General features: G+C 37.3%; 1 protein-coding gene across 1 annotated transcript in view; it reads right to left on the reverse strand.

Annotated features, from left to right (window-relative positions):
- SETD2 (SET domain containing 2, histone lysine methyltransferase) overlaps positions 1-20,954 on the reverse strand; it is a 91,522-nt gene that overhangs the window by 5,966 nt on the left and 64,602 nt on the right. The window contains exons 12-17 of the mRNA XM_054594574.1: positions 15,799-15,847; positions 12,515-12,698; positions 8,803-9,472; positions 5,286-5,420; positions 3,906-4,045; positions 663-774 (exon numbers count right to left, since the gene is read on the reverse strand). Of these exons, the coding sequence (XP_054450549.1) occupies positions 663-774; positions 3,906-4,045; positions 5,286-5,420; positions 8,803-9,472; positions 12,515-12,698; positions 15,799-15,847 (1,290 nt within the window). The remainder of the gene's footprint in view (positions 1-662; positions 775-3,905; positions 4,046-5,285; positions 5,421-8,802; positions 9,473-12,514; positions 12,699-15,798; positions 15,848-20,954) is intronic.

Here is a 20,954-nt window from a genome sequence, read left to right on the forward strand (position 1 = left end):
CCACAGGGCAGGGGAGGGGGAGTCAGGGAGCACTCGTACGCTTCAAAAAGCAATGTGTTCCCAGGACCTCAGTGGTAATCAGTTTGCCTTTTCTATATGTTGGCTCCCAGGGGTCATCAGTGTACTATGATTCTATTTGTGTGTTTAAAATGAAAAGAGAAAAATATGTGTGTGTGTTTTCCAGAAAGGTCATGGAATAACATACAACAAATTAAATTTTTGTAGTTCTTTGTTCTGGGGGGACTGTCCTGTGCATTGTAAGATGTTTTAGTGGCTTCCCTGGCCTCTACCCATTAGAAGCCAGTAGCATCTCCTTAAGTGTAACAACCAAAACTAACTGAATATTATCAAATGTCCCCTGAGGTGAAAAACTGCTTCTGGTTGAGAACCCCTGCACTAAAAGCTAACTATCGCCAAAGAGGGAAGTATAATGAAAGGAGAGCAGCTGACAGAAATTAAGGGCCTTTATCTTCTGTTCTACATACCATACTTTTGTGTTGTTCGGATGTCTCAGGTGCCCCCCTCACCCCCACCCCCAGCATTTTTTACATGTGTAATACTCCAAAACAACAAGAAAAATAGAATCCTAAGACCATGTGGCTACTGGCCTTACAAAATGACATCCAAAATGATCAGGAAACACTTGTGTAAGCCACACTAACCTTCATGGGGTTTTCATCATATGTTGGGGTTCCCAGGTCCATCTCAGCTTCATGTTCAAGGCTGGCATCATCTCCTGGGCTTTCCCAAGTAGGAGGATCCCACTGAGTCTGCCTAGAAGAAGATAAGAACAGCCATGCTGTCATGGCCAGAAAACAGAGAACTCTGGCACGGGCATCTCTGCTCATGTATACAGAAAATACAACATGCAATGAGACACAGGACAAGACAGCTCCATAAGACAAAGACATTCCTTGACATCTTCCCAGCGACAATGATCCTATCCCAGAGACAGACTGTTTAGCCCACCATTTTTCTGTATCCAGTGATGTAGCAACATTTGCTAGGTGTCAAAGAAAGCAGTAAAGCCAAACATCTTTCTGTCTCTCACCTGGCTATGTCCTGAAGATTCAGCAAAGCCTAAAAAGTACGTGGAGTGGGTGGCTGCCTATGCCATCCCTATGCAGGTGAAGAGATCAATGGTGACTATATCTAGCATGTTCATGGAGCAAAATAAAATAAATCACAACATACTCCTCACAATCCTTGAGCATGTGAGATAGTTCTTCCTTGCTTTTAGTAGCCTTCTTGTCTGTAGCTGTACCCTCTGACAGCACGGAAAAGTTGTATGGGTTAAAAACTTGTGCCCTCTGCTAAAAATATTCTTGACTGACTGCTAAAAAGAGGGTTCAATCATGTTAACTGATTGTATGTTTACAGTTATTTTGAAAACACATAGGCAAAGTTGGGTTTTTTTTTTAAGCTAAATATGTGAGGTAGCAATTGGAAGTGAGGAAATTCATATTCAGGAGTCTGAAGTCAGCTCCCACAGGGGAAGCTTTAAGGCTGACCATTTAATATGTCAAAAGCCTCAGAGAAGCTGGCCATGCGTCTGGCCAGCCGGCCCTGCCATCATAGTCGTCTGCTCTCATACCACACGAGTCTTTTTCGTCAGCAACATTAAGGGTATTTGACATAAATCAGTTTGGCAGATGATTGTGAAAACAGGCATACCTCTGACCAATGCAACTAATTACCAAAAAGAGGGGGGGGGGGTGCTCAAGGTTTCTACTGTAATCAAAGACCCATAAGCAGCTGTGGGTTTATAATGAAAACAGAAAGGGAAGTATGATGCTCTTAGGTGCTAGCTAAGGAAAACCTAGAAAAAAAGATGAAAAGGTATACATATAAATAAGAACTACAATCTTTTTTTCTTTTAGGAAAAGTGATAGTACATTAAAAAGTTTGCTTTGGTATTGAAAAAACAAAAGTTCTGATAAAATTTGCAAACAATGGTTTTTAAAATCACTATGCTTTCAGATGGCAACATACTGAAGGCTTGTTTTATAAAGGGATTTTATAGAAGAAAGGCTTTTCTAAGAAGAAAACCTAAAGGGAAAATATTTGACTATATGAAAATATAACTTTTTCATGTCACATTACAAACAAAAAACATTTGCAATACTTTTGATAAAAAGATCTAACAATGGCCCTGGCTGGTGTGGCTCAGTGGATTGAGTGCTAGCATATGAACTGAGAGGTCGCTGGTTTAATCCCAAGTCAGGGCCCATGCCCGGGTTGCAGGTCAGGTCTCCAGTTAGGGGCAAATGAGAGGCAACCTATCTGTGTATCTCTTGCATATTGATACTTCTCTCCCTTTTTCTCCCTCCATTCCCCTCTCTTTAAAAGTAAATAAATAAAATCTGGAAAAAAAAATTTTTTTTTTAAATCTAACAATGTTGACAAAAATGGGTACATGCCCCAAACAATTCACAAAAGATAATAAACTGTGACTAATCTAATGAAGACGTTCCAGCCCTGGCTGGTGTGGCTCAGTGGACTGAGTGCCAGCCTGTGAACCAAAGGGTCACCAGTCGGGGCACAGACCTGGGTTGCGGGCCAGATTCCCAGTAGGGGGAGCAAAAGGGGCAACCACACATTGATGTTTCCTCTTTCTCATTCCCTTCCCCTACTCTTTAAAAAAAAATCTTAAAGAAAAAAAGATGTTCCATCACAGTAAGACTTGTTAGTGAAATTAAGATCTCTCACCTATTAAGACTTCTATGATGAAAAAGGCACTTTTGTTTACTGTTTGCGGGAGTCAAAATTGGTACAAATAATTCTTTTTTTTTACTGGTAGGCAGACAATAATTACCAATTTAAATAAACTTTGGTATAGCCATACAAAAGAGCAGGGGTTGGCAAGCATTTTTCTATAAAGATTCAGAAAATAAATATCTTTCGCCTTGTGGGCCATAAGGTCTCTGGCACAGCTATCCTACTCTTCCATTGTAGTGTAAAAACGGCCACAGACAATTCCTACATAAATGGGTGTGCATGTGTTCCCAGAAAAATTTATTTTCAAAAACAAGTGATCCAAGGGCATGGTTTACTGACCCCCACAACAAAGTATAAGCAAGCATTAAAAATAATGTAGTTGCCACTGAAAGGAAAAGAAACCAACAGAGACAAGAGGGAAAGAGGGAAGGGGGGGCGGGGGAAAAGGAAGGGAAGGGGAAAGTCAAGGAACATATAGCAAGGACTCATGGACAAAACCAAAGGGGTAGAGTTGAGGGAGGGGGCAAGGGAAAGTGGTGGGGGGAAGACAGAGACAAATGTAGTTGAAAAAATAAATTACTTTAAAAAAAAAGTACTTTGAAAAATAAAAAAATGTAGTTGCAAATAATATACTGATGAATAAAGACAGACACACACACAGAGAAAACACAAATTCATAAAAAGCTGTCTGATCAAAAGACATTTTAAAAATTTAGAGCAAATCTGATCCAATGACTATTTTTGTAAATAAAGTTTTATGGGAACTCAGACATGCCCATTAATTTATGTAGTGTCTTGGCTGCTTGCACAACAATGGTAGAGAATTGTGTAGTCATGACTGAAGGCCAGCAATGCTTGACATATTTATTATCTGGCCTTTTACAGAAAAGGTCTGCCCATGAGTCCTCCCAGAAATCTATAATGTTAGATGAAATCATTACCATTTTTTAAAAACTCCTTCATTTTCTCCAAAAGAGCCTTGCAGATTAAAAATACACCAAAACATATTAAAAAGGATCAAAGTCTAAGGTATAACATACATTTAAGACGTGATTCTGGAAACCTAGCAGCCCTCAAGCACAGTGCACAGCCAATGACAACAAGTCACTGCATAAAACTCCCCTTAAGCTGGCAGCTTCTCTGATGAACTGAAAGCTTTTGGGGGGATGCCACACAGCCCTTCTTACCTTGTGATGACATGGTAGTAATAAATCTTCCCTTCTGGATCTCGGGCTGTCTTCCAGTTGGGAGGTAAGACAATGGTTTTTGGTTTTGGAGGAGAGGGGGGTGGCAGATCAAGTAGATTATTTGTCACAACCATTTCAGGCTAAAAAACACAGACACACACACACAAAAATAATTTTTCCAGCTTTATCTTTGTTTGAGCAGTTAAAGAGGAACCTAAAATACTAGGCTAAGACAAAATGTGTCCACTTTTAAGCACTTGTGGGTCTTTGAGATTGCTGCTTTGTGCATAGCGCCTCTGAATTTCTACTTTATGTAGCTGCTTTTTGGGGGGCTTTGCTTAGGTTCTACCTCTTCCATTCCCACAGTCCTCTATTTGCCCTGTTCCTTAAGCTTCAGTGTAATTCAATATTTCACATCATTTAGTACTTAGTAAATTACTAATTGTTCCCACACCTGTGAATGACTCTCTCTTCAAACTCTTCATCTGCACTTTTCATGACATTAACCTCTGACTACTTTAAGTATAATTCTTTGTCCTCAACTCTCAGTAAAGGGTCAGCTTCTAATAACAGAAATGCAATGTTATGATTGTATTAAAAATGCCTAGGAGGGCCCAAACTCCTAGCAAGCCCTCGAACTCCTGAAGGAAGTACACACTGCCTTCCTCCCAAATGTTTCATGTGCAGTCTTTTTCCTACATCTCCACTTTCTGCCCTACCTCTCTAAAGCCACCATCACTCCCAGAGTGCCTCAGGAACCTTCTTCAGAATTCTAAGTATTCTACCCTGTTATCATGCTCTTCCTCATGTTTATTTTTTCAATTGCTTCCAAGACCAGCTTCCTATTTCCCATTTTGTCCCAAAACAACACTTCATTGAAATTTCACCATGTCCTTCTACATATGGTGAATACCAAAAGCTTCCCTCAGTACACATTGCACAACGTGAATAGTAAAGTACGGCATTCAAATCTATGCTACACTAGTCCATGGAGTCTAGTATGGTATCATACAATATCATAAATAATAATAGCTGGTCTAAAAAATTATTACTTCAGAAACTCATTGCCAAGTATAAAAATACAAGGTCAGTCTGTTTAAATTACAGATAAAAAGGATCCTAGGAGCAAAATACATATCAATTAACATCGCTGTAAATTCTGCAGAGGATTGAGTAGCATTCTCTCAGGGTGTACAGGCACTTAAATAAAATTGATGATGACAAAAATTTTTTTTAAAAACCACACCCAGAGTGAAAAAAACAAAAATAAAACCAATCTAAACCACATCACCAACAACAAACTTGCTAAAACAAAAGGTAAACCTTCTAAAGAGAAAGTAGGCAGCAAATGAGAGCTTTATCAACCAAAAGATTTCTCACTGGCTGCAAGGGCTGAGGCTGTCCCGGTGCAACGATTGTAGCCACGGCTGCCGCTGGCTGCACCACCACCCCCTGCGGGTGGGCTGTGAAAATCTGCTGTCCCTGTATGTACTGAAGGCTTGGCTGGGCATAACTCTAAAAGATAAAATGAAGAAACACATAATGAATATTTTTCTAGCTCCAATAAAGCAGTAATTAACATCCAAGTTGGCATAATCTTTCATTTGGAGGTATAGTGTTTGAAACTCAAGCTGTCAAAAAGTAAAGGGAAAGTCAATGTTTTTCAGGGTTCTCTAGTATCTATCCAAACTAGGTGACAATCATATGCCAATGCCAAAACCGATAGCAGCAATAAAAAGGGAAAACTGGTTTACATCCCCACTGAAATAATACTAAAGATATACACGCTTGTGAGATACATCCAAATAGCATGTGTCTGTCAAATCCATTTGCTGAGGGGATAATCTGTAGGAAACTGGGTCTCCCCTTTACGCGACTGGAAATTACACAAAACCTAACTTTGCAAACATAAATACCGTCTAGAAATATCTTCAAAATAAACTAAGGTCCAATATGTTGTAGAGGGGAAAACATAATTGTTCCGCTCCCACTTCTAGAGGGAAGGAAAAATCACTATTACTTTATATCTGAGTCACTTGACTTTATATGAGAAATTATAATCTAAGCACTCAATTCTTTTTTTGAAATTGATTTTAGGGAGAGAGAGTAAAGGGAGAGTGAATCAGAGGGGGAGGGAGAGGGAGAAGGAAGAGGGGAAGAGAGAGAGACAAAGGATTTGTTGTTCCACTGATTTACATTCCTTGCTTGATTCTTGTTGTGCCCTGACCGGGGATCAAACCTGCAACCTTGATATACTGGGATGCTTGGTCTACCTAGCTGAGCTACCTGGCTAAGGCTAACCATTCAATTTTTTGAGATTTGATTCAGCATAATTTTGTAAGGTCACTTACTAATGTCACAAGACCACTATAAATCATGTAGCCTCAGTTAAAAATTGAGCTTATGTTTAATAAGCTGTTGTGACAAAAAAATGACATGATCACTTTCTAATAACACATCTATTTCACATGTCAAAGATATTGCATACGTACACACACACAAATCTGTATCACATCATATAATATTTCACTGTCAAGGTTATAAACTCTATAACCTCAGTAGCCCATCTTGTTAGTTAATACTAAGCTTGAATGACGCAGGCGTCAAGGCTTCCTCCTGGAGGTCAGATCTTTAGGCTGGACAGAGGTAGATGACCTTGACTAGCTACATTTCACAGCTCACTAATGTCAATACTCTCTCGGTATTATTATGGTAATTGTTTGAGTAATAACTATAATTAAACCTTCAAGGTAAATGGAGCTTTAAATCTACCATGGTTAATATCCATTATCTCATGCAAACCTCAAGCACTCTTGAGACATTCTGCTCATGCTATACATGAGAAAATTAAAACCAAAGAAACTAAGTGCTTGTCTTCAGGACACAGAATAAATGATGGATTAGGACTCAAAATACACACTAACAACATGATCTGTGCTTCTCATTCCCCAAAGCCCAACATCATGTTTGCTCAACTAATCTCACAGAGAAGGGAAGGATAGTCTGAACCATCCTAGTCCAGCTATCTGCTACTCTAGCACACACAAAGTGGGTTAGAGTCAGTAAATGACTTCTTGGTAAGAACAGACTGGAAAACTGGAAACATATAAAACTGTGATACTTGAGTCTTAAGCTACGTATGACTAACGCCTAGAGAAATCTTTTGCTCAATGAGATGGAAAAAAAGATTCTATTGTATAAGAACCACCATATGTCCAGTGAGCTCCCTACTGAGTCTCTGAAGGATATCTTCCACTGCTGTTGCTTAGGCTCTAACACCTAGGTTAAGAACATATTTCAGGAATAGGAATGGGACAGAAGCAGACTGTTTTTCTTTTATCAGTGATATACACTCCCAGGGTGAAACTCAAAAATAATGTCTTGGTCCAAGAAAGAATACAGCAGAACAGCAGGAGAAGTTAGGACCTAAGAAGTCTGTTTAAGATTCCTGAACACTCTGTAAAATCAATACCTAATAACCAATAATGAACATTTTCTTATTACCCTTATTTAGCACTGTAACATTTATTTTAAGCCAAACATGGGGGGCAACCCACATACACAAAATTAAGTATAAAAATGTTCAGTGCAGTGTTATTTATAATTATGAAAACAAACTTTCAACTTAAATGACTATCTCAGAAAAGTAGATTAAAAATGACCTTATAAGGAAACAGGATATTATATAGCCATTAAAATGTACATGCATGTATGTATGTATACACACAAAAATACAGAATGATTTGGAAAAATGGTTAAGAATCCTGTTAAGCAGAAAAAGATAGGATAAAAAACTTCAAGTCTTTAAGATTACCAATATATTAAAAATATGTAATTGTGGTTAAATCATAAAAAATGAAAGTTAATACAGTTACGGTTTAGGAATTAAAGCAGGACACTTTGTCACGACTTTTTGAACAAAATTTTGATATGGCTTCAGCATAAAAATACTAACAAGTGAACATTACTGATCAATACTAAGTAAGGTGTACAGAAAACATCTGCGGGAATTTCTGCTAGCCACATTTCACCTTTAAGGTTGATGAAATGTAATGGGGAAAAGAGAGAAACATAGGAATGTGGTAAGGATGACACTTTCTTTGTACATTCTTTTTTTTTTTAGCTTAAAATGTATTACTTTGTTTTATAAAAAAGAGAAACGATTAAAAAAACAGAAAAAAAAATTTGAAATATAAAACCAGTACACTCTTAGCTTTTAAATTTAACATTACTATTTCCTACCATAGTAATATCCTTAAGTTCAGTGCATCAGAGTCACTCTGGCAAACTTCATGATGATAAACATGTAGGGTTATAAGAAATAATGTGCAAGCTAAGTCTAGAAGAAGAAAGGACAAGCCATGTCCTAATTCAATGACCATGACAGAGGGATCTCCTTCATAGGGATACAGAAGAATAAATTTTATATAATTTATTGCCTATAAGCAAAAAAGAGAGGAACAATCCAAGTCATTCTCTCTTTTGCTTCAGAGGAAGCCAGCTAGCATGCTGTAAGCAGCGCTATTCAGAGGCCCATGTGGGGTAAGGAGCCCAGGCCATAAACAACCTTGTGAATGAGCTTGAAGGTAAAATCTTCCATCCCCCATCTAGTGTTCAGATGACTACAGCCCTGGTTAATTGGTTAATGTAATTTCATGAGAGATTCTGAGCCAGAACCACCCAGTCAAGCTGTTTCTGAATCCTTGACCCACAACAACTGTAAGATAATTATTTGTTGTCTTAAGCTGCTAAGTTTTAGAGTAATTTGTTATACAACGCATAACTGGTATTCATCAATATATAAAAGTGATAAATGGCAAGACATTCCTGTGCATCAGATTTAATGTCCCATAAATAAACTGTTCAGACAGACAGGAGAGGTTCCAAAACTAGTTACCTGTACAATTGGTGGAGTTGTCTGTGAGTAGGGTGATGTCACACCATAGACAGTGGGACAAGTCTGTCCTTGATAATATATGGTCGCTTGAGATGGTGCAGGAGTAGAGTACTGCTGCTGTACACTGACGGACTGTTGGTTTGAATCCCAAACACCGTAATTCTGTCCCTGGACTGGGCCTGGGGCTGGCACTGGCAAGACAGTGACACTGGAGTCTTGGTGTACCACACCATCACTTTGGGCCACATATTGTGAACTGGAAACTTCCACAGGGGCTGTCACATGTGGTACCACTGGCACAGGTGGAGGGGCAGCAAGGGATTCTGTAGAATGTCCTACCAAGGGTTGAGAATGATCGTAAGGAGCAGGAGAACATACAGGGTCCATGCTGGGCGTGGGGAGGAGCACCTTTCCAGCATTAGGGTTGCTGGGATCCACATAGGCCTGCATGGGATAACCTGGTGGGTAGCCAGCAAAGGGGTGATGAGGGGCATTGTAGCCAAGAGAGTCATAGGGCAGTGGAGATGTCATTCCCAGGTTCTGCATCTGCTGCTGTTGTTTCTGAGCCTCCCGCTGAGCCACCTCTTGCTCAAACAACTTCCGACGCTCCTCTGTAGAAAGTTTATTGCGGTCTTTTCGTACTTTCTTCTTAGAAGTTGGTGTATCATATCTAGAAAGGAAGACAATGAGAGCGTCACAAAAAGTTGTTCCCTAAATTATAGGCATAATCAAAGCACTAGTAAGTGTTATGTCACCCAATACTAAATCATTAACTTCACCAAGTCTAATTTGGCACTGGTTAAAAATCACACTCAAAATTACTTTAAGAAGTCTTCCAGATAGAAGTCCAAGGAAATAGACACCTAGATGAAAAGAAAAATTTTATCCTATTCTCAGATTCTAGCATTTCAAATTAAAGAAACACATAGCATCCTAAATAGATTCTTATTTAAAGTTGGGGGCAGATCTACAACTACAAATTTTGAAATTAAAACAAAAACCAAAATATACTAATAAAAGCCACAGATTTTGACATATGTCTGGCCGCACACATTTACAACAGATATTAACAAAGAATGAACATGCACACATGTGTATGGAAAATTAAATTCATATACTCTTCTCTGTGCAACACCAAGTATATCTTACTGTTAAGCCTCATAGATAGTTTTGCCAAGTATCCTCAGAAAGCCCACAAGAAACCATCAGCTCTAACAATCTCATAACATGAAGAGAATTGAGGGTTTAAAAGATTCTTTTATGAAGTTCTATAGTCTGAATTAAAGTTCTGAGAAAGTGCTCTTGGTAAATATTTTTAAAAATGACTTATTTCAAGATGTTTTGTTGCAAAGATACATCCAGTAAGAGCCTGATGGATAAGGGCATAACATTTTCCCATGCAACAAAAAATAGATAGTTTAAAAGCCTCTAAGCTGAACGTTTCCTTTAGAGTGTTAGTGGGGTGGTAGTGTCCTTAGCTGCCTGGCAGAAACAAATGCAAAAAGTCTATAAAAGCAAGCACCTTAAATCCAAGCCTCAATGAATCCCCCCAGATAAAGTTCTAACGAATGTAATTTCATTAAAGAATACAATTATATAATTATAAAATTATATACATATAAACAAATGTGAGGAAGAGACCTACAAAGACTGCTGATACTGGAGTTATCCAAAATGGAAGGAAATAAAAACATCAGTAAAAATCAATACCAAGATAAAAAATATATCTGTATTGGTGGCACTGCTAGTAAAATAACAAAAACAAGCCATAAGGATTAGGAAGAAAAATAAATAAATTCATATGATATGGACTGACAGTGACAGAGGAAAAAAAGGGTAGAAACCCTGTATTCTTCCCCGCCCCCCCCCAAAAAAACCAGATTTTTATTTCTAAAGCTCTGCTATCTGTTTCTAGCAGGTGATGATGGTCACCTGCCACGCTCACGCCAGGCTGTCAGTGTAACTGGAAAAGAGAGTTTGGCCATCAGCAGACCAGGCCAGAGAGGTGCACTGGGGGCAGCTGTGCCTTTGCTGCTGGGACCGATAACCTCCTGCTTCAATTCATCTCCAATGATCTTGCCCTCCAAGGCTCAGATCTTGATGCTGGGGCCTGTGGCAGCACAGAAGCAGTAGCAAAAAAACCCCTTCATACTCTTGAAACTAATAATAGCTTTGTAGGGTCGCCAAACATAAAATCAATATACAAAAGTCAAATGCATATCTGAACAACAGCAACAAAGTGAAAATGTAACAAAAATTAAGGTTCTCAGAAATAGACCATAAGATACGTAAGTCTTTCTAGAGAAAACTGTAAACAATTAAAGAGATTAATGAAAACCTTCATCTTTATTAAAAACATTAAAGAAGACCTAACTAGACAGACAACATTCTAACACTCAATTTGAATATAGGAATAGAAACACTAAAAAATGTAAAGATGTCAAGTCTCCTCAGAATCATCTCTTTGAGAGGGTAGAGGGTGTGGAAGAAACCTGACAAGCATATTGTGAGGAGGAACAAATCTGAGAAAAGACACGAATGACATCCAGAAGATCAAGAAGGGATCTGCCCTACTTGCTATCAAGACCATATAAGCTAGAGTCACTACAAGCTCAGAAACAGATCCTCCCATCTACGAAAACTTGGAGAGAGGCTGCACTGCAGATCAGTGGAGAAAGGATGGGCTTTCAAGTAAATGGAGCTGGGACAATTGGATATTCACCTAGAAAAAGAATAAAACCAGATCCTTACCTTATAACACATACAAAAATTCCCAATGAATCAAGAACTCAAGTCTCTTAAAGAAAATAATATCATCACCTCAAGGGTAGAAAAGAACTTCTTAAAACACAGAAAGCACTATTCATAAAGGAAACATACAATATATTCAATTAAATCTAATTAACAAATTCTGTATATCAAAAGATACAAAATGAGTCAAAACACAAGCCATAAACTGGAGACAAAAATACTTGCAAAAATTATCACCAAAACATAATTATACTTTTAGAATGTATATAAAAACTTGTAAAACTCAAAATGACAAATAATTTAATAAATGAACAACACATACAAACATACTTCATAGAAGAGGAAACAGAAACGGCCAATATATGATGAGATGTCCAATCTATTTAGTAATTAGAGGAATGCAAACTAAAATCACAATGAGTTACTATGACATACTCAACCCCAAACTAAAAATTCTGATAACTGCTATATAAATGTAAATTTAAAATTTAAAAAGAACTTCCCTCGAATGTTTTCTAGTCCCTAGTTGGTGATTATGTGGCCTTTTTCCCTACTATCGTAACAAAGACAGCCTCTGACACAGAGATCAATCATATTTTGACTGGAATGGCACAAGAGTCACTAGAAAACAAAGTTCCGACTTCAGAGGGATTACCATGATCTTTGAAGAGTTACATCCCACCTACCCCCACACCCCATTAGAGAACAAATCTTTGACTCCTCAAATAAAATTTAAATGTTATCAATTAGAAATCATTCAAATACCAAAATATATTATGTCTTTACAGCTAATATTAATATCAAAAGAAACTGTCTCAATATGTATTGGTAAAGTTTTATACTCACTCATAAAGAGAATGTACTTACCCCAAAAGCTCTTGGTGTCCAAAAATCATAAGTATGTGACTTGAGCACTCTTTGACTTGCTCAAAAGAGAGAATAACTCACACAAGCCACTTACCTGTCATCTGGCCTTTTTGTTCCTCGCTCATAAGCAGAAGAAGGTGGTGAGAGGGAGCCCCTTCGTTTCCTTTTCTCTTTGTTTTGATTTTGTTTGTCTGGGTCTCTCTCCCTTGACCTGTTAGGAGTCTTTGGAGCAGCTGTTTGTTCTCTGAAGCCAACAGCATCCCTTCCTCGTTCAATTACTAAGGGAAAAGGGTTGTTTAAAAAAATTTACTCGGTAGACTTTCCTCCATCATGATAGTGCATCAACTATAATAAAATTCTATGCAGCAAATGGGTCTATGGACTCCTCCCTCATATTCTAGTCCTGAATTTGGATGAGACACAAGGTCTTGCATATGAGTGTACTCTACTTCCTGAAAGCCTCTTCTGTGAATGCCACCTTAAGCAAGACAGTCTGCTTGTCAGTTCAAAATGTAAAAGCCTTGTACTGCCCCTGGAACTCTGCATATTTACAATTTGCAAGCTAGGCATAAAAACCTCAATAGGAAATGTCTCTTTAATGTAAAAAAAAAATAGACTTTAAACAATAAAAGACTTCTTATTTGCTTCTTTACTCAAGAAGGGGGAGCTTTACATCCTGGCTGGGTGGTTCAGTTGGTTGGAGCATCAACCCATACACCAAAAGGCTGAACCTGCAGTTCAATCCCCAGTCAGGGCACATACTTAGATTGCGGGTTCGACCCCTGGTCAGGGGGCGTACGGGGGAGGCAACCAGTCAATGTTTCTCTCTCACATCCATGTTTCTGTTTCTCTCTCTGTCTAAAATCAATAAATACATCCTCAGGTGAGGATTAAAAAAAGAAGTGGGAGCTTTTATTTATGACTTCCTCCAAAGTGAATGATTGTAAAATTTAACAAACTAGCATGGTTCAGTTTACTAAATTACAGAATGTAACCTTCTAAGGTAGTTCAATTTTTAAACAACTTTTTATGAACAACAATTTCAAAAGGAAAACATTTCCAACACAGGTCATAACTCAGGAAGTTATTCAAGCCAGAGCTAAGTCTTAAAGAAAAAAAAAGAATGTCAGCTTCCCACTGAAAGATGGTACTACTACCCACCCAGTCTCTTTACCTAAAATGGTTCTTACTTGTGTTACCCTCACCCAGTGCCATTGTCATTGTTCCCAATGGCTGCCCTAAGTATTTTCACTGATCACACCTCCTAGCTGCTTATCTCCCTGAGAAGTCTAAATCCCACTACTGAACATTTCAATATATACTGACTGGTATATGCTGTTGTTTTGTACATGTTAGCTACTAGTCCCTGATGAATCAGACTGCTCTCTTCTTGACAGAATTTCCTATAAAATCTCACAATACAAAGCAGATGTTCAATACACATTAATTGTTTGTTCTTTTTCTTGTCTCTGAAAAACGTGCTATCAGTAGGGTCAGGTTAGCACACAGCATCTCATTCCCCTTTTAGTTGGCCAGAAACTCTGCTTATTTGTAAAACAGTTACTAATCTACAGCCATGTGTGAGCATTTGCCAGTGAGAAGCTAAGAGAACTCATCAATACCATATGCTGGCAGAAAATGTTGTACAATTAAAATAACTGTTCCAATTCACAGTATTAGCACAACATCCTTCTGTGAAATATTATTACCTATTTTTATCTGTATCTGTCCATGACTACTGTATTTCTACCTTCAACCCAAGGTCCCTTTCCCTGGTGTTAATTTCCTTAAAATGTGGCTATTTCTTTTCTATATGCTGTTAAATTAGAAAAGGAATCATACCAACAGTTCATAGTCTTGACTTTGCATCTCAGAAAATGTGAGGCAGACAACTCATTCCATTTATTCAGGCTGTTTTTCTCATATAAAATGAGACTACATATTTCCCAAAATATTTCACAATTCTTATGAATTTTAAAAGTTCTAAAGAGCTTATTAACTGTTTGACATTGAGAGGTAACGAAGCCAGGTTTGAATTTTAAGCATTTCCATAACTGAAAAGCCTGAGACTATGATTGGGGAGGAGTGTCCATATGTAAACGAAAAACTAAAGTTGACACACAAAAGGCTGCTTCCTGGAAAAATTATACTTGTCTGTTATAGACCATGTCATGCAGCATTTCTCAGAGTGCCACACCAGACTAGATATTTGCAAAATATTTCGGGGAACCCTCAGAGGTATGTAAGCTTTGGCTCTCTTGCTAATCTTTTCAAGTCAGTGGTTCCAGAGAAGGTACCCTCTGATGATCAACTCTACAGTGATTCCACTGGTTTTGTCAACCAGTACTGTACAACCCTGCCTTGTTTCTTATGGGAAGAATTCTTTGCAGCCCTAAATGTAGGATTTCTGTCTGTGAGGAGATTAAACCAGTAGAATTAAAAATATCCAAAAGAGCCCTGGCTGGTGTGACTCAGTGGATTCAGCGCGGGCCCGTGAACCAAAAGGTCACTGGTTCAATTCCCAGTCAGGGCACATGCCTGAGGTCAAGCCATGTAGCCAGTTGGGGGCAAGTGAGAGGCAACTGATGGATGTTTCTCTTGCTTCCTTTCTCTCTCCCTTGCCCTCTAAAAATAAATAAAATCTTAAAAAATATATATCCAAAAGATACAATCATGCAAAGGACACCTCACAGGTCTTTAACCATTAAGATTATTTAACCAATTTAAGACTATAAACAGCTCTTCATGCCAAAAATAAAGAGAAAGACTAAAAATGTGAACATAGTGGCTCCTACAATATACTTATAACTAGGGCAGTGCTGGAGGGGCTAAAGAGACAGACATAATTGATGCCCATTGCTTTAATCTCTAAAGGAGTATGTTGAAAACCCAGAAACCAGACCACCATGGCCTCCCTGTTATCTGTTCTGTAATAATGATTCTTAACCTTTTAAGGAGTTACTGATTCCTAGAATATGATGAAAGTTCTGAATTTTCCTCAGAAAAATGAATGTACACAAAGAATTTTGTATAGAAACATACACAAGTAAAGACACAGACTCCTAGAGTAAAGACTTTAGAAGTGCAGGTTTAATAATGTTTGCTCTAGAGGAACAAGTGACTGGAAGAAAAGTTACTAAAGGCCATGACTTCAAGGAAACCAACAACAAAGGTAGTATAAAGAGACCTCTCCTTTGGCAGAAATTCACTAAGCATAAAAATACAAGTTTCCAAACCTTTATACCAAATATTTCATTTACCTATTTATATATTGTCTGGTTTCAAAAACAAAATAGCTCAAGTTCTTATCAGTTATTTCTGAATATTTCCAAAATATATTTGTAAAGCTACACACACAGAGTATCGTGCAATACCTACTTGTATTCTCCTTTTCAGTTTGACTTTTCTTTGGAATTCGATATACCTCCTGCAAAAAAACAAACCAAAAGAGGGTTGTTAGCGTGGAGTGGAAGTGGTGATTGCTTTGAAGCTGAGTAGTTTCACACAGCAACAAAGAAATGAGAAGGAACAGGCTGGTATTTAATTCTTTTCCAAAAATTAAGTTGTACCTGGCTTTAAATAAAAATATATCCCAGCCCCTTAAAAACAAACAAAAATATATAGCACAAGTAAAAACATTTTAACATCTACAAGGCTCATATGATCTCATTAGTCAAGTAGCAGTCTAAGGAACTGGGCATTATATTTCTAACATGGATACACTTCCTGATAATTTCTGTATGCTTTCTGCACATAAAATTAAGTCATCTATAGTTCTTTTATTGAGATTATTCATAAGAACTATTCTAACATCTCACTTACTACCTCTACTTAAAGAAAAGGTTAGTAGTAACTCAGCTATATAAAAAAAACACTTCAGAAAAATTATGTGTGTAAAGACAATTCCTGCTATTCAGCATATCTTTCTATAAATGCAAAACCAACTTGGCTAATGCCCAAATGTAATATCTACTTTCATACTGTTGTCATTTTTAAAAAGGGAAGAGAAACATTAGATCATTGTTGCTCTTAAAATAGCACCTAATACTATACCAAAATTATTCTTGAGAAATGGTAAAGTGTGTTTTTAGGCCTTGAGGTACCTTTCTTACAGCATAAATTTCAGGCCTAGAACCAGTTCTATTCCCTGACAGTCCTTGACTGTTCTGGTCCATCAAGTAGCTCTAGGGCACAACACTTCCTACCAGTCAATGGGCAAATGGCAACCTTATACATCTCAATGGTATATCATATGATACCCTCCCTTTATAGTAATCTCATAATATTGAACATACCTATATGACCTGGTAATCCCATTTTTAAAGGAATTGCACTCCTAAAAAAAAAAAAAAATCAAAGAACTCCTCTTGCCACATGATTGTTGATTCTAGCAAATCCACAGAAAATGAGGAAAATGAGAAATAACCCACACGGCACATAATCGAGGAAGGGTCAAAATGTCAACTGTGGACCACACAGAATCAGAACAATCTATATGAATGTAGGTTTAAAAAAATCCTTTAACACACAGAATACGGCTAACGTCATGAATCTGGAAAGCAGTACCACTTGGAGAGTTACGCATTAACGTAGTGGCTTTGTCCATCCCCTCCGAGGCTGTCTTTCCTCTGTAGGACTTCCACTAGAACTGTGATTCTCAACTCCAGCTGCATACTAGACCGTTCCAGGAAACTTTTATTGAATCTAAAACTATGAGCATGGGTCCCAGCTATCTGCATTTTTAAGAAGCTCCCCAGATGATTCTGGATGCCCAAAGAAGATTGAGAACCACTGAGCTACTAGCTCCTTTTAATAGCCCTCACTCACTGCTCACAAGGGAAAATTTGACAGAACTACGCATATGCTTCCTATCCTCAGTTCAGAGCCCTGTGGGCCTCCTCTTGGGTTGTTCTTGTTTGGGGAGAGGATATATTCCAATTTGCTCTTCTGTGGGATGCCTGCAGTTGTCTAGCTGTCAGTGTCTACCTGTATACTGAGTCAGGAGTAAAGGCAGGAAGGACAGAAAGAGCTGATACTCTTAGCTCTGTCTGATTCCTCCTATCTGCCTCTCAGAGGGGTTACCAAACTTAGGAAAAAGTAATAAAGCAAGTCACCAGCATCCACCCATTCTACAGGAAGAAAATAAGTATTCTGCAAATCTAGGCACTCCTAAAGATAACATGTTTATTCATGAAGGGTGAGTAGAACAGATATATGTCTATGTCAACTAAGAATTACATAAATTTAACCTATTTAGCTTCTTTTGCATAAGGTCTTGGCATTACAAGTGCTCGCTATAAACATTTGTAGAAATTTATTACACAGACCTCAAGCTGGGGACCTATTCTGTGGTGGCTGTTAAGTATCAGAGGAAGTGCTTATCAAAGAAACATTCTTAATATCATTCAAAACTTCTGAGCTACTGTTAAATAGAAAATATATTCTGATGTTCACAAAATGGATGACTAGTGGCCAAGAGCAACTATTTTGTTAGTGTGTGCGGAACACCATGGAGAACAAATTCTATCAATATACACCTAAGCACTTAAAGAGTTACTAACTTGACCCCCTTCTACATATATTCAAAATTGCATATAAAACTTAAACTGGAAACTCAGGTTATTTACTTTGACGCCCTGAAAATACAACTAAATTTTTCCAAAGTCCCACAATACCAAAAACTGAGAAGGAAGCAGCCATGTGAGGATTACTATAACAGTTCTATTAAGATCATTCTGTCTTGTGAATAGGTAGCAATAGTGTTAGCCTACAAGATATGGAAGTCTGTTTGGAATAATGTCATACTCACAGGCTATTTGAGTTGGCTACATTTTACATTAGCACTTTATGTAAAATCACTTTACTCTGTTAAAAATTCTACTCAAGAGACTGGCATATTATGAAAGAACACTGAACTATAAGTCAGGGAACTGGGTTCTGGGACTAACCCTGCCCTAGGAGGGTCCTAAAAAAGATCTGGTTCCTCACTTCAACTAATATTCTTTACACATCACCCTGTTTTATTTCTTTGGTGCCTAGGTGCTCCCAACTAATATACACATTCATATACATTCAAGCTATAATACTTCATGGCCAAGATTATCTTACGCTTTGCTGTAGCTCTAACATCAAGAACAATGCTGGGCACATAACTATTACTGGTGAAATTCTACTTCTAATTTGTAGAAATCAATCACATATTGCTAAATAAACTCTAAGTATTATATATCTCATGCTTTTTATCACTACACCTATACCATCATTCTCTTTCATCCCTGGTAAGAACATATTTACAGGCCTCACATACAACCACAAAGATTACATATTTCCAGGGTCAGACGAATAAGTGTGCCTTTGCAACATTTTAAACTCTTTTCACTGCTTAGAAGAGCCTACCCTTGGCCAATCACTCCTCCTCAGTTGAAGGCTTAAAAATCAACCTTCAGATACTGTCTGATAAACACTGAGTCATTAATAGGCTCATGCACCATTAATGCACCCAATATTCTTTTTATGAAAATGTTTAAATGTAGGCAGAGATGTTATTTGTGGAACTATGATTTGCTCATTTATATAACAACTACTTGAGCAACAACTATGTGCTAAAAAGCATATTATTAAGGGCCTCCTATGTTTTGGACACTGGAGATGCACAGTACCTGTTGCCGAGGGTTCACAGACTGATAACGCTTCTTATTGTGTGCCATATCCTTTAACTACATTCTTATATATTCTTACACTGCTAAGGGGCTATTATTGCTATATCAACAATACATACAAAATAGGCTCAGAAAGGTTAACTATCCCAACCAAGATCATACTATGAGAAAGTGAATTACATACTGCACCCAGAGTCCAAGCTTTGTCTCTGTACAAAGTACAAGCTCTTAACCGGTTACCATTCCCTCAAAAGCACTCAGGAAAAAGGGAAAATAAGCATACACTATCTTATGATAGGAATATATGAAATAGTAACTAAAATACAACAGAGGGATATTAAAACTGGTTTGGGGTTTAAGAGAGAGGACTAGGAAAAGTATCCTGAAGGAAATAGACATTTGCCTAGCTTTGAAGGATGACTAATAATTGTACATAGAAAGAAAGAGGTGGAAAATACAAACATGGAAGACTGAACACATGTGTTTATTCCAAGTTTATACCTAAGCCCTAAAAAATGAGTGGAAGAATAAAAATGATATAAACTCATCTATAGTATCTTTTCTTTCTAAGAATATTAATTACGTGGTACTAAATGTGTGTAGAATTAAACATTTTATTCTATTCCATGCATAGTCTTTCATGTTTTTCCTTGATGATTAACACACAGAAAAAAATACTGCATCCATGAAACAAGATGCTCTTTTTTAAAAAAAGACACCAAGAATAAGAACAAATTCTTGGTAAGTAAAACTATGATAGAAAAAAAGAGTTTGAGTGTCTCCCAGAAAGCAGAACAAAAAAGTTAAGAAGGAAACTGGAAAATTAAAAAAAAAAAAGTTAGAGGATAAGTGCTAGAAGTGTACATGTAGTGGCAGGTATGCCAGAAAACGAGAAGAAACTGAGGAGAGGAATGATCAAAAAATAATATAAGAACATTTTTTAGAACTGAAAGACATAAGCCACCAGATGGAAAGGGCTCAAGTACCTACCACAACAAAGGAACTGAAATGGCATCAGACTTCAATAACAATGTAAGCTAGATAATGATGCAATGAACATTTTAAAAGAAGATTTATTTCTAAATGATAACTACAGGATCTGCCAAACAAGCAAGAATAGAATAAAGGCATTTTTCAGATCCATGAGGTCTCATAATTTTCTCTACCAGCAGAGACCGCTGAAGACCAAGACTGTGGATGACCCAAGATTCAAGACTCTAAAATCTGTCTCACAGATCTCATAAATTGCCTACAGTGTATATTGTACTATACTAGGTACTTAAGACCTAATGATTCCTGAAAGAGTGATGGAAAAGCTCTGCAAAGTTATTGTAAATGAATTTCCCAGCATTTGGAATTATGATACAGGCATTTATTAATACATATATGTATCTAAATTCAACAACTGAGCATTCAATATAGGTCATGTATTGAATCTTTACTTTTGTGCAAATAACCAGGAGATATTGGTTATTTTTTAAAAACTTGCAAAAGATAGGAAGATGTCACTCAAACCTGTTAAATTTTGAAAAAAGTTATCTTTTTTTATCTAGCCAACAATACTGTGCCTCACAGAAAAGTTTAGTTATCTGCAAAAAGCACTTTTTGATCAACTGCTATAATCAACAAATTTTTACATTAAAAGGGGTGGATTATAAAAGCTGCCAAGAGAATAGATCTTAAATGTTCTCTCCACAAAAAAAATGATAATTATGTAATACAGATGTTAGCTAACACTATGGTGGTAATCAGTTTGTAATATATAAATGTACCAAATCACCACATTGTACACCTTAAACTTATGCAATATGTTAATTATATCACAATAAAAATGAAAACAAATGTTGATACTAAAAAAATTGTTTTAGCTCAAGA

The sequence above is a fragment of the Pteronotus mesoamericanus genome, unplaced genomic scaffold (genome assembly GCF_021234165.1).
Source record: "Pteronotus mesoamericanus isolate MK-2021 breed Mesoamerican mustached bat unplaced genomic scaffold, CSHL_Meso_final scaffold_533, whole genome shotgun sequence".
Taxonomy (NCBI): Eukaryota; Metazoa; Chordata; class Mammalia; order Chiroptera; family Mormoopidae; genus Pteronotus; species Pteronotus mesoamericanus.